The 15519-nt window shown below is 42.6% G+C and overlaps 1 protein-coding gene across 1 annotated transcript in view; it reads left to right on the top strand.

Annotated features, from left to right (window-relative positions):
* Positions 1-15519, top strand: part of LOC126252259 (MAP/microtubule affinity-regulating kinase 3-like) — a 440781-nt gene that overhangs the window by 411476 nt on the left and 13786 nt on the right. Inside the window, exons 5-6 of the mRNA XM_049953132.1 lie at positions 4492-4540; positions 8019-8198. Coding sequence (XP_049809089.1) covers positions 4492-4540; positions 8019-8198 — 229 coding nt within the window. The remainder of the gene's footprint in view (positions 1-4491; positions 4541-8018; positions 8199-15519) is intronic.

Here is a 15519-nt window from a genome sequence, read left to right as displayed (position 1 = left end):
ATTAAATGAAATATGTTACTACGAAAAGAGACCCGAAATACCTTTTAGTGATGCTGTGCTATGCCTTTCTTTAGATCATTAATTTTCAGCAAAACAAAATGTATTATGTTCCAGTTGTTCTGTATCTGGCTTTCTATTAAAGCAGTTATAGTACGCAATGATTGTTCAACATCATAATTCTGCAGTGGATTTTTGTTAATAGTAAAACAACAATAAGTACCACGGCTAACACGAGAACATGAGACTATTATCGGAGAAAAATGATGTTTTTACTATAAGGTTGCCAGACCAGAACTACGCGCAGCAAGATTTCTTTCATGTGATGAAAATAAATTATCTCTTTTCATTATTAGTACTATATTATCAGCAGCCCGCGTCAACCTGTAAAGCACATCATAAAATCTGCTGCTCTGCTCTGCAGCTTCGAAAGCTGAAAGAAATAATTTTTTACTTCACTATTACCTGACGCTTCTTTGCGGTATGATAGATTTCATTTACTGCAATTTAAATGAACCGCGGCAGCGGCTGGCTCGTTCGTAGCGCCGCTCTGCACCACGAATAATATTTAAACAACTGAAAATGTCTCAAAGGGATGGGATAAAACACCAGGCAAGCTTGACAGAACTTATAATGCAAGGTTTCACTAAATAACTCTATTCAAAACATTTAAATATCTTAATTATTACACACCTTTTTAACATCTCGCTTAATGGCGTCCGTCTTACAAACTTGACAAAAGAATGCTACGCTAGCATACAATATCACGTCACAGGCTATCCTTCTCACGTAACTCCAAGAAGAAGACAGAGAAATTAATGTTCGTTCTGTATTATTTATGCTAGTCACACATTCTCATCTTTGTTTGATATTTATCGTCTGTGGCGGTTTCAGTACTCGCCGACACAGATATTATCTAAAATAAATAATAAAAAAAGTACATAATTTTATACAGTAACAAAATATGATACACAATGTTTTCTTTTTATCACATAATATGTCTTTTGCTAAGAGACGTTACAAGACCAGTGATGAACAAGTCTGTACTGATGTGCAGCTTACTATGAAAGACCACTCTAGCGCTCGCAATCAGTAATTCATGGTCTCCATTATAGCCAAGTCCGCAATACACGAACAACAAGTTCAATGACTCATGTGACGTAGAGAAGTATTTCAGCTCGCGATGGCTTCACAAAATACCAACTATTTACCCTTACTGTTGGTGTAATTTTATTCTGAAAAGTTAATTACATATTCCGGTTACTTTTAACCACATACTGTTCTCTTCTGTCCGAGAAGTGTTTTGATGCAGCCCCCCACGCTAGTCCAACCTAGGAAGATCTATTCGTCTCCGTATAACTAGTGCAACATGCAACCATTTGAGCCTGCTTACTGTATTGATGCCTTGGTTGATGCATAAGTTAATTGATACCCCAGTATGTGTCCTATCAACCTATCTGTTACTTTACCAGGGTTGTCCATAAAGCCCTTTTCTTGACGATTCGATTGAGTACTTCTTCATTGGTTATCCGTTCTCCTCTTCTTATCTACAGTAGTGTTCCGTTAAATCACATTTTAAAAACTGATTAAAACATTTGTCTACATTGTTTATTCTTCATCTTTCACTTCAAACGCACTCCAATCATATACATTCGTAAAAGACAAACATTTGTCTGTTTCCGAAAAGGTTTTCTCACTATATACAATCTACATTTTATATCTTCTTTACTTCTACCGTCGTAAGCTGTTTTTCTGCCTAATTGCCAAAACTCATCTACTAAACATTATTTATTCGTCGGAGACCATGTCGAGTATTTTAATAATATTTCCGCTATTTCACTGTACATTTTAATATTCATTTATTTCACACTAACACGATTTCAGCTTTATAGCCATTATCACGTACAAATAGCCGTTATCACGTACAAAGCTGAAAGACATCAAAATGTCGCATATGTCTAAATGACAAATGATCGTAGAAATATTACAACGTATATTTGGCCGTCACATTATAGTGTATCAATATTAACTGACAATAGCCAGTGCAGCTGACACCGTGGCCAGGACAAACATTTTATCCCACTGTGTTTTGTTTATGATGCGTGCCACAGCACGTTTTAGGCCGTCATAAACACAACAAAATATGATGAAGTGTCTCTCCTGTCCGTAATGTCAGTTCTAGTTTGTTAGTTTCTTGTTCCTTGGATAATTTTGCACGATAAATCACAATAATGTTGAACGAACTATTTTGCGTCCACATAGCAAATTAATTGTGACTGTGGTTAATACTGAATATTTCTACTTTTTTTTGCTTTTTATTTATTTTTTATACAGATGTGAATCAGTAATTCCTGCCCATCACCTTTTACACATTACTATAACAGACACTCTTCTACGGAATATAAGGAGCTGTCAAGAAGAAACTTTTTCAGTTTGTTTTAAAATATTACTTCTTGTCAGTCAGACATTTTATACCACTGGGTAAGTGATCAAAACTTTTTGTTGCAGCATTGTACACCCCTTTTTATGCTAAGGATGACTTTCATGTGGAGTAGTGAATGAAATTTTTCCTCCATCATTGTAATTATATGCATTATTGTCCCTTTTAAACTGTAGTGAATTATTTACAACAAACTTCATGAGGGAATAAATACAGTTTGAAGCAGCAGCCAGAAAACCCAACTCCTTAACCAGATATCTACAAGATGACAGTGGGTGAGCACCACATTTTATTCTTACAGCACGTTTCTCAGCAACGAATACTTTCTTTCCTAAAGATGAGTTACCCCAGAACATCATTCCATACGCAAAATACCGCAACTTACTGATTTGTCTCTCCCCAGGATTTGTAATGATTTTAAATGCAAATGTGGCTGAACTAAGTTGTCTTAGGAGTTTCAAAATTTGCTCTTTCCAGTTTAAATTCTCATCAATTTGGACATCTAAGAATTTGAAATTTCCAGGCGTTACAAATATCATTGGTGTAATATCTCTGGACGAGAAGAACTGAATATGTTGTCTTTTTAAATTGAGGATGAAACCATTTATAGAAAACCAGTAAATGATACTTTTAAGAACATCGTTTATTTTTTCTTCTGTTCGTATTGACATCCTACAATGCGACGACTGGTATATATAGCGAGATATATGTTGTGATATTTCGAAGATCACTTGTCATTTTGGAAATGTCGGACATTTTTCTGTCTCTCACCTTTGCACTTCACAATGGCTACAAAGCTGAAATCGCGATTGTATTGTATTGTATGTTAACCGGGGACCTAGAAACGACGGAGAGGCTCCGTCCCCACCGCAGCCGCAGTGGTCCACAACCCCACGACGACTCCGCAGTCCACTTCACCCCTCCGTCGCCCCACACCGAACCCAGGGTTATTATGCGGTTCGGCCCCCGGTGGACCCCCCAGGGAACGTCTCACACCAGACGAGTGTAACCCTTATGTTTGCTTCGTAGAGTAATGGTGGTGTACGCGTACGTGGAGATCTTGTTTGCGCAGCAATCGCCGACATAGTGTAACTGAGGCGGAATAAGGTTAACCAGCCCGCATTCGCCGAGGCAGATGGAAAACCGCCTAAAAACCATCCACAGACTGGCCGGTTCACCGGACCTCGACACAAATCCACCGGGCGGATTCGTACCGGGGACCAGGCGCTCCTTCCCGCCCGGAAAGCCGTGCGTTAGATCGCACGGCCAACCGGGCGGGTGAAATCGCGATAGAATGAAATAAATTAATGTTAAAAGATAGTCAATCGGCTGAAATTTCATTAAAAAACTAATTTGAGGCTCTCAGTTCCTAATTTAATTCCGTTAGCTTCAGCTGAATTAATTCGACTACACTCAGCGATGACAAACGATTATAATGTGGTGAGTTTTATCCACTTGATATCTTGTGCATCAGTTGCAGCGTAAAATGAATATGTTTTACCACAAAACAGACGTTTAAGATCTGAAGATGACAGCAAAGACTGTTTAAACGTATTGTCTTGAATTTTAAAAAATATATTTTTTGCGATCTTGTCTTTTGAACGGTTTTTAACAATTAAAACAGATCGCCCTTCAGTACTCTCATATTGAGAAAAATCAGTCGACTACACTCCATTACCCTTGTTTTGCTTTTATTGACCTTTATATCTCGAGTTGTAAAAGGCTGTCTGAACCACAAATAATGCAAAATTGATGTTTACTTACTATTCGTTTATAGTGTCATACTGCCCAGAAATTCAGCTTAGCAGATTCAGAAGGATGTAGGTTGCAGTAGGTACTGGGAGATGAAGAAGCTTGCACAGGACAGAGTAACATGGAGAGTTGCATCAAACCAGTCTCAGGACTGAAGGCCACAACAACAACAACAATTTATGTTACATAGCAACTAGTCTTCTTCATAGAAAATACCTCAGTAAATAAATTGAGCTGCATAGTTTAATGAGGATAATCAACGCTTCATGTAGTAATGCTGCAATGCTTTACTTCTGTTACAGCTCCTGAAATCCTTCACTATGAGCCGATCACACTCGCTGCGGATATGTGGTAAGTTTCGAATCTCTAAAAAGACTTTGTTTAGTACTCTGTGACACTGAAGTTAAAAGAACATAATCTCTTGCAAGTGTCTCCTTTCAACATCTTGTGCCCTAAAAATAAGCAACACAGTTATCCCAAGACTTGCCAGAGACTATCTCACCAAAAGTATCCACACTCCTATTTTCAGACATTAATATGATTTGTGTCCACCCTTCGACTTCAGATTTGCTTGAGGCACTTTCAACAAGGTATCTGAATGTTTGTGGTGAAACAGCAGCGCATTCTTTCTCAAGAGCCGAAACCAGAAAAAGTTAATCATTTTGGACGCAGAGGTCTGGAACGAAGTCGACGTTGTACCTCATCCCAATTGTGTTCCACTGGATTCCTGGTCGGGACCATGGAAAGGCCAGACCATTTCAGGAATGTTCTTGACCGCAAACAATTCCCTCATAGATGCTGCTTTATGGCATGCTGCATTGTCATGCTGATGCTATCATCGTCTCCTGAGTGTTTCCCTACCTTACGCAGGACACGATGGTGTAAAATGTCTTCATATTCTTCCGCATGTAGTGTTTTCTTAAACGCAACAAGAGGACCACACCCTAACCACGAAAACACAACCCCATACCTAACACCACCCCGTCCGTGTCCGCCCCTGGTAGCTGCGTGGTCAGCGCGACGGAATGGCCCGGGTTTGATTCCCGGCTGGTTCGGAGATTTTCTCCGTTCAGGGACTGGGTGTTGTGTTGTCCTTATCATTATCATTTCATCCCCATCGACATGGAAGTCGCCGAAGTGGCGTCAACTCGAAAGACTTGCACCAGGCGAACGGTCTACCCGACGGGAGGCCCTAGCCACACGGCATTTACGTTTTATTTACCCGTCCATACTTCAGTGTTGGCACTACACCAGACGACAGGTAACGACCTCAGGCATTCGGCAAACCCAAATGCTTCCATCTGATTGGCAGAGGATACAGGGTAATTTATCACTCCAAATCACTAGTTCCTAGTCATCCACTGTCCAATGGTGTTACTCTTTACACCACTTCAAGCGTCGTTTAGCGCAGACTACAGAAATTTGTGGCTTATGATGAATTGCTCGACCACTGTCCACCATTCTTTTTCAGTCCCTATGCATAGTCATTGTTATAGATGGACTGTTGGTAGAACAATGGAACTCACGAGTGATTCCGTCCACTGGTTTCACACGACTTTTTACAACCACCTTCCGCAGTGCTTGACGGTCGCTGTCCTCCAGCACATGAGGAGTGCCTGGTGTGGGTTACACTGATGTTGATATTTCGAGTTTCCACTTCACAGTCACATCACCAACGGTCGACTTGGGCAGCTTTGTAAATGTTGATATATTACTCAGGTGGCATCCAATGATTATTCCTCATTCGAAATCACTGAGCTCTCCTGAGGATCCGTTCTGCCCTTACTGCTTACTGCTGAAAACATACTTCCTTATACAGGGTGGTCCATTGATAGTGGCCGGGTCTAATATCTCACGAAATAAGCATCAAACGAAAAAACTACAAAGAACGAAACTCTTCTAGCTTGAAGGAGGAAACCAGAAGGGCGCTATGGTTGACCGGCTAGATGGCGCTGACATAGGTCAAACGGATATCAAATGCGTTTTTTTACAACAGGAACCCCCATTTTTATTACATATTCGTGTAGTACGTAAAGAAATATGAAAGTTTTAGTTGGACCACTTTCTTCGCTTTGTGATAGATGGCGCTGTAATAGTCACAAACGTATAAGTACGTGGTATTACGTAACATTCCGCCAGTGGGGACGGTATTTGCTACGTGATACATTACCCGTGTTAAAATGGACCGTTTACCAACGGTGGAAAAGGTCGATACCGTGTTGATGTATGGCTATTGTGATCAAAATGCCCAACGGGCGTGTGCTATGTATGCTGCTCGGTATCCTGGAAGACATCATCCATGTGTCCGGACCGTCCGCCGGATAGTTACGCTATTTAAGGAAACAGGAAGTGTTCAGCCACATGTGAAACGTCAACCACGACCTGCAACAAATGATGATGCCCGAGTAGATGTTTTAGCTGCTGTCGCGGCTAATCCGCACATCAGTAGCAGACAAATTGCGCGAGAATCGGGAATCTCTAAAACGTCGGTATTGAGAATGCTACATCAACTTCGATTGCACCCGTACCATATTTCTATGCACCAGGAATTGCATGGCGACGACTTTGAACGTCGTGTACAGTTCTACCACTGGGCACAAGAGAAATCACGGGACGATGACAGATTTTTTGCACGTGTTCTATTTAGCGACGAAGCGTCATTCACCAACAGCGGTAACGTAAACTGGCATAATATGAACTACTGGGCAACGGAAAATCCACGATGGCTGCGACCAGTGGAGCATCAGCGACATTGGCGGGTTAAATGTATGGTGCGGCATTATGGGAGGAAGGATAATTGACCCCCATTTTATCGATGGTAATCCAAATGGTGCAATGTATGCTGATTTCCTACGTAATGTTCTACCGACGTTACTACAAGATGTTTCACTGCATGACAGAATGGCGATGTACTTCCAACATTACGGATGTCCGGCACATAGCTCGCGTGCGGTTGAAGCGGTATTGAATAGCATATTTCATAACAGGTGGATTGGTCGTCGAAGCACCATACCATGGCCCGCACGTTCACCGGATCTGACGTCCCCGGATTTCTTTCTGTGGGGAAAGTTGAAGGTTATTTGCTATCGTAATCCACCGACAACGCCTGACAACATGCGTCGGCGCATAGTCAATGCATGTGCGAACATTACGGAAGGCAAACTACTCGCTGTTGAGAGGAATGTCGTTACACGTATTGCAAAATGCATTGAGGGTTGACGCACATCATTTTGAGCATTTATTGCATTAATGTGGTATTTATAGGTAATCACGCTGTAACAGCATGCGTTCTCAGATATGATGGGTTCAAAAAGGTACATGTATCACATTGGAAGAACCGAAATAAAATGTTCAAACGTACCTACGTTCTGTATTTTAATTTAAAAACCTACCTGTTACCAACTGTTCGTCTAAAATTGTGAGCCATATGTTTGTGACCATTACAGCGCCATCTGTCACAAAGCGAAAAAAGTGGTCCAACTAAAACATGCATGTTTCTTTACGTACTACACGAATATGTAATAAAAAATGAGGGTTCCTATTTAAAGAAACGGAGTTGATATCCTTTTGACGTATGGCAGCGCCATCTAGCGGGCCTACAATAGCGCCATCTGGTTTCCCCTTCAAGCTAGATAAGTTTTTCTCTTTGTAGTTTTTTCGTTTGACGCTTATTTCGTGAGATATTTGGCCCGGTCGCGATCAGTGGTATACTGGCGGATCCATCTCCCGTGACATCTAGTGCTCAATTCCGCATTACATAGGGGAGTCAGGATATTTTCATTCAGATTAGCAGCTATTGCCTGCTGCATGAAATGATGTTTGCCGACAGGTCGCTAGGAGTAACGACTTACGTGCTGCTGACGGGCTTCTCGCCGTTCGGCGGCGAAACAGACCAGGAGACTTTCTGCAACATCTCCGGCGCGCAGCTCGACTTCCCGGAGGAGCTGTTCGAGGATGTGTCGGAGGCGGCGCAGGACTTCATCCGCAGGCTTCTCGTGCGGGATCCCAGGTGAGTCCTAACCTGCTACTCAGCCGCAGTGCGAAACACAGTGAAGACGGCGGCCGTACTGCGATAACACACCGAGTCCCTACTACGCTTTAACAATAGTCGTGAGTAATGGCACGAGACTGAATCCCACAAAGTTTTGGAAGCTAATTATGGATATTTCCTCAGTATTTTGGTAAAAGGGGGCACGTGGTCTCTGATGGCTCGTTCCCGAGTACTCGTAATAATGTAATTATGAGTTTTTGGTTTGTTACCCCAGTTATCTTCATTTGTCTGAAAATACCTTCACAACACTGAATTAGCCTGTAATCTGCAACCACGAAAACGTACACCGCAAAACGCGAAGTAATGCGACAACCCTGTAACGAATCACATGCACTTTTATCACAGTATGTTCAATCGGTTATGCCAGCGTACAGTGCAGCACGTAAAAAAAGCAAAACTGTTCTTTCACACGTACTATTCAAATCGTCGACCGTCATGATCAGGGCAGAATGTACAGTGACTGTTAACCTACCATTGAACTTACATTCAATAAATGCTTAACGGAGTTCAAATGGCTCTAAGCACTATGGGACTTAACATCTGAAGTCATCAGTCCCGTAGACTTAGAACTACTTAAACCTAACTAACCTGAGGACGTCACACACATCCGTGCCCGACACAGGATTCGAACCTGCGACCGTAGCAGCAGCGCGGTTCCGGACTGAAGCGCCTAGAACCTTTCGGTCACAGCGGCCGGCCCAAATGCTTAACGAAACTCTTGCCGCCTCATGTTTGTCAATCACGGGATTTCGACGATTTTAAAAGGCCCTTGGGTATTTTAGTTGGCCGAATTACGTCATGGAGACGTCATAGACGTCACGGAACTTCCGTATGCTACTAGAGATTATGTCGATGTCTCTGAATGAAGAACATTGGTAGCGATGCTGACTTCATTAGATGGTGCACGTCACAAATGATTTCTGTGCTGACTTTCATCATTAAGTGATCGTTTCTGTGCACCGTTAACGATCTATCCGCTCCCTCGGTTGTTTTTACACGGCCTGATCTCAATCACTTCTTTAATGACAGGGGCCCATGTAGGCAGATGCATGGAATAATATTTCCGTTCTATCAAACGTAATTTCGTTTGTTCGTTCTTCAAGTTATGTTCGGCAACAGCACATTTGTCGAAATCGCGATATTTAATGTGACGTCAGTGATCTATGCGGCGTCCTGAAATCGTACTGGATGACCGGTGAAACTACTATGACATTCAAGAGGTATTATATAGATTCCAGGAACGCCGAGACAAAGATGGTCTTTTTCTGACCACAGCATTCCTTTAATTTTTTTGCGTGGTCGGAAATTGGATTAAATACCGTGTCTTCCCATGGTTCTGCCTATTTCATTTGTTGTAGCACCGTAGAAAGGAAGGAATGCTACCGTCTGATCATCTTCCGATGCCTGAGTTTCTCTGTGTTTTTGATTCTTACAGATGGATAACTTAATTTGTCGATCGGTACAGCCGTTCTTCCGGAACACGTTTCTTAGGTATCTGATCTCAGAATTCAGATATCTTATCACAGAGAGTCTCAGCTCTTTGTATTAGCGTATTTAAAACCGCTTTCTTATGTCGCCGCGAGAAACTTTCTTGTCGTACAACTAATACTGTTGGAAAAACCAATATGAGACAGAACCGAGCAGTGCTGAATGCGAGATTAAGTATTAACCTGTTAAGTGGGCAGCTGGCGCAGCTGGCGTGCCTCTTCCTCAATGGTCAGTGGGAAATACTGTATGCGCCTGCGCGCCCTGGTGCCATGATGCTGTGTGCTTGTCTCACACTTAAAAGCTTTCCTTCGTGTTCTCTTTTTTGTATTTCAGTTGATATTGGATGGGAATGAATAACGTATATAACAGAAGTTCCCAGTTTTCGAATTATTGCATTAGTAAATAACGCAGAATAGAGGTACGTTACGTATTCGGCCAGTTTCGGAAAAAATATTGTCCTTTAAAAATTTTCGTGTGACTTAGGAAAGCAAAATTATCAAAACTTTTTGAGGTCTCCTTTTCAGCTACTTGAATACCAATATACAACACACAGTCGCTTCAGACGTTAGTGTCCTTGATTATCATTAGTTCATTCCTTTACATTCAGTATATTCCGTTGAATTATTGCAAGAACATGGCTTTCATGCCTTTGCTTTCGTTTGATTTCTTATGGCCTTTACCAGTGTAACTTCATTTCACGGAAAATATCTGCATTTAACAGCACGAATGTCGACTGTATGCGCCGTGTATCTCGTTTCGAATCGCACTTGCTCCACTCCCTCACGGCACTAGCAACAAACAAAAATGATGCTCGTTGTACTCTTAACCCTTCACGTGGGCATGACGGATATATCCGTCCACGCTCTGCTAATTTACAGTGGGCTGGCCTGATATGTCCTTCCACTGCGTTCTATGGCTAGTAGCTAGTGAGAATGACGAGTTATCGGTCTGCCGTTGAAATTGTGCTGTTAATTGAGCTTCGTCCACCAGATGACGAGCTCTCTTCAGTCAACATAGCGTATTCTGGGCTAGTTATAACATTTTCCACCCAATCGCGCGTCGACAGTATGCGTCCTGTGAAGCAGCCGCAAAAGCGCGCGTTTTTCGTCTGTGTTTACCGCTGCGTTAGTGAGTGATGTCCTGTAATGGCGAAAAGAAGTCGTGTAACAGATTCGGAGATAGAGAGGCTGCTTTTAGAAACTGACGATAATTTCAGTGACAGTTTTGAAAGTTTTCAAGATATGGATGTTGAGATTACTAAAACTGACTTCGATTGCCAAACATCCGACCGAAGTGGCTTCCACAAACCCCCCCTCCCGGATGACGTCCTCTCTCCCTCCATTTATCCCCCCTATCAACTCTGATCCTCAGCTCCCCCTCCCTCCCTCTGTCCTTTTTTTCCTGGGCTCTCTCCCCCCCCCCCACCCCCCTTCCATCCTCTTCTTCCCTGCCTCTCCTCTCTTTGACTCCCTTCTCTCCCCCGAGTCCTTTTGCTTTCCCCTCCACTGCCTTCCCCACTCCTTCTCGCGTCCGTTCCCCCCTTTTCTTTTCCACTCCTCGCCCTCTTTCCCCATCTCCACCGTGTCGCCTCTATAGTGCTGTTTTCAGTGATGTTCAGTGTTGTGCGTCCCCTGTCATTGTTGCGAATAGCCACCATACTATCGCTAGTTATGTTTTTTATCTCGTGCCTGTCTACTTACTGTGTGTCTTCATCCGCTGCGTCACCGCCGTGTTTTTATATTTTAAATCCCGCAACTTTCCGCCATTTTACTGTTATTGACAAAGTCACCGTTTTATCGCCTTTTTTATTGTTTGTTATCTTACCATTGTGTTGCTTTACTCTTCTCTCGGCTGCAGAGCAGCAGAAAAAAATAGGCTGTATGATTTACTAGAAGACTGTAATAATTTAGGCCTACTCTTAATGTAATTCACAGTACACCCTCAAATTAAATATTTTCACACCTACAGTGGTCTAAAGCCTCATTTTAGGAGTGACAAAGAAAACGCATCATATTACGCATTACAAAATATTATCGATGATACTAATTGGCAATTACTGTGTTTATTACAAATGACCCGCTCTTACTACAGGTTATGTACAATAACGATTTTCGACGTAGGTTGTAATATTTACCAATCGGAACAATATTGTCACGGCTCTCTAAACGGTTTACATACTATATTTCTTATAATCAGCTATTTAAAGAACATCGGCATTTAATAAAAAAACGTGATGTGAAAACAAACACTCACATACAAAAAGCAGCCAAAAGACGAACCAACTAAGCAAACATGTTAGGAAGGGAGGGAGGAAGAAAGTGTTTCGACGGTTTTATTGTGATGTAGCACTTGAACTGCACATCTTTTCGCAACAGACAACGAGAGCTTCTCCTATGTTCTCAAACATCACAAGCAAAGACGATGATAAAGACCTCCAAACTGCCGGATTGCCGACCGCAGCGCCGTATTCTGCCTTTTACATATCTCTGTATTTGAATAAACATGCCTATATCAGTTTAATAAAATTTTCTCGGACCTTCCAGCCGTGTCAGGTGGTTAAAATCCCACGAGCTTTCGACCGAGCTCTCCCCGGTCATTGTCAAGTGGTAAGACTGACTGCTGTGTCGCCGTGGCCGCGTCGTTATATAGCCGCCCTGCTGGCTGTGACGTCAATAAAATATAGTGCTCTTTCCACGCCATATATGGTAATTTTTCATCCCGCATCCGTCGCGCGCGTTTCAACTTCGCGATGGCCGGGTCCCACGTTGTGCTGAGCTGCAAACCGCCGTCCTTGTTGATGGTGTTTTCAGAGGTTTTTATTTCAATAGCTTCTTTTATGACGCTATCCCAAAATCCCGTCGTCCTCATAACGACAGATGTTTCGTCGAATAGAATTCGGTGTCCATTTTCTAAGGCGTGTTCTGCCACGGCTGATTTTTCTGTATAGCGTAGGTGTAAGCACCTCTCGTGTTCCGTCTGGTGTTGCTCCACAGTGCGTACTGTTTGGCCGTCGTAGCAACAGCTACACTGACTTGGTATCTTGTACACTCCAGGCGTTCTAAGCCCTAGATCGTCCTTCACAGGCCTCATGAGCTGTCGAATTTTAGCTGGGGGGTCTGAACACCGATGAAATGTTATATCTCTTCAGGAGGCGACTAGTCTTTCCCGACACTGTACCACAGAAAGGCACAAACACAAGTTTCTTGCTTTCATCTTCGGTGATGTTCTCTGTTGGTGTGTTTCTTGCGTGTCACACCAGATATAGCCTGTGACACCTGTCCGTTGCTGTTGGTGTTGTGGCCTTCAGTCCAGAGACTGGTTTGATGCAGCTCTCCATGCTGCTCTATCCTGTGCAAGCTTCTTCATCTCCCAGTACCTACTGCAACCTACATCCTTCTGAATCTGTTTAGTGTATTCATCTTTTGGTCTCCCTCTACGATTCTTACCCTCCGCGCTGCCCTCCAATATTAAATTGGTGATCCCTTTATTCAGAACATGCCCTACCAACCGATCCCTTCTTCTAGTCAAGTTGTGCCACAAATTTCTCTTCTCTCCAGTTCTATTCAATACCTCCTCATTAGTTACGTGATCTACCCATCCAATTTTCAGCATTCTTCTGTAGCACCACATTTCGAACTTCTATTCTCTTCTTGTCCAAACTATTAATCGTCCATGTTTCACTTCTATACATGGCTACACTCCATACAAATATTTTCAGAAACGACTTCAAAAATGGTTCAAATGGCTCTGAGCACTATGCGACTTAACTTCTGAGGTCATCAGTCGCCTAGAACTTAGAACTAATTAAACCTAACTAACCTAAGGATATCACACACACCCATGCCCGAGGCAGGATTCGAACCTGCGACCGTAGCGGTCGCTCGGTTCCAGACTGTAGCGCCTAGAACCACACGGCCACTCCGGCCAGCCAGAAACGACTTCCTGACACTTAAATCTCTACTCGATGCCAACAAATTTCTCTTCTTCAGAAACGCTTTCCTTGTTATTGCCAGTCTACATTTTGTATCCTCTCTACTTCGACCATCATCAGTTATTTTGCTCCCCAAATACCAAAACTCCTTTACTATTTTAAGTGTCTCACTTCCTAATCTAATTCCCTCAGCATCACCCGATTTAATTCGACTACATTCCATTACCCTCGTTTTGCTTTTGTTGATGCTCATCTCATATCCTCCATTCCAGACACTGTCCATTCCGCTCAACTGCTCTGACAGAATTACAACGTCATCGGTGAACCTCAAAGTTTTTATTTCTTCTCCATGGACTTTAATACCTACTCCGAATTTTTCATTTGTTTGCTTTACTGCGCGAATAGATTGAATAACATTGGGGATATGCTACAACCCTGTCTCACTCCCTTCCCAACCACTGCTTCCCTTTCATGCCCCTCGACTCTTATTACTATCTGGTTTCTGTACAAATTCTAAATAGCCTTTCGCTGCCTGTATTTTACCCCTGCCACCCTTAGAATTTGAAAAAGAGTATTCCAGTCAACATTGTCAAAAGCTTTCTCTAAGTCTGCAAATGCTAGAAACGTAGGTTTGCCTTTTCTTAATCTTTCTTCTAAGATAAGTCGTAGGGTCAGTATTGCCTCACGTGTTCCAACATTTCTACGGAATCCAAACTGATCTTCCCCGAGGTCAGCTTCTACCAGTTTTTCCATTCGTCTGTAAAGAATTCGCGTTAATATTTTGCAGCTGTGACTTATTAAACTGACAGTTCGGTAATTTTCACATCTGTCAACACCTGCTTTCTTTGGGATCGGAATTATTATAATCTTCTTGGCGTCTGACGGTATTTCGCCTGTCTCATACATCTTGCTCACTAGATGGTAGAGTTTTGATAGGCCTGGCTCTGCCAAGGCTGTCAGTAGTTCGGATGTAATGTTGTCTGCTCCCGGGGCCTTGTTTCGACTTAGGTCTTTCAGTGCTCTGTCAAACTCTTCACGCAGTATCATATCTCCTGTTTCATCTTCACCTAGATTCTCTTCCATTCCTATAATATTGTCCTCAAGAACATCGCCCTTGGATAGACCCTCGATATACCGGGTGATGAAAAAGTCAGTATAAATTTGAAAACTGAATAAATCGCGGAATAATGTAGATAGAGAGGTACAAATTAACAGACATGCTTGGAATAACAGGGGATTTTATTAGAACCAAAAAAATACAAAAGTTCAAAAAATGTACGACAGATGGCGCTTCATCTGATTAGAATAGCAATAATTAGCATAACAAAGTAAGACAAAGCAAAGATGATGTTCTTTACAGGAAATGCTCAATATGTCCACCATCATTCCTCAACAGTAGGTATAGTCGAGGAATAATGTTGTGAACAGCACTGTAGAGGATGTCCGGAGTTATGGTGAGCCATTGGCGTCGGATGTTGTCTTTCAGCATCCCTAGAGATGTCGGTCGATCGCGATACACTTGCGACTTGAGGTAACACCAAAGCCAATAATCGCACGGACTGAGGTCTGGGGACCTGGGATGCCAAGCATGACGAAAGTGGCGGCTGAGCACACGACCATCACCATCGCCGCGCGCAAGAGATCTTTCTGCCGGCATCGCTCTCGCTATTCTTCCCTCCTCCCCCGAAGTCGGTACATACTGGGAAATATCCTTTTTCTTCTTAATCTGGGTGATCGCGGGTTCCCACGCCTTGCTAAGGATGTAACCACTGTCACGATTTAGTTGTGGCTGCCTTACTCTAATCTCTGTGGCTTTTTTGATTACATATTCCCAGTATTTGGAAGTCTGTGTCAGGTCTT

Source organism: Schistocerca nitens, chromosome 4 (genome assembly GCF_023898315.1).
Source record: "Schistocerca nitens isolate TAMUIC-IGC-003100 chromosome 4, iqSchNite1.1, whole genome shotgun sequence".
Classification (NCBI taxonomy): domain Eukaryota; kingdom Metazoa; phylum Arthropoda; class Insecta; order Orthoptera; family Acrididae; genus Schistocerca; species Schistocerca nitens.
Note: the sequence above shows the minus strand (reverse complement) of the source record. Positions and strands in the feature narration are given on the sequence as shown.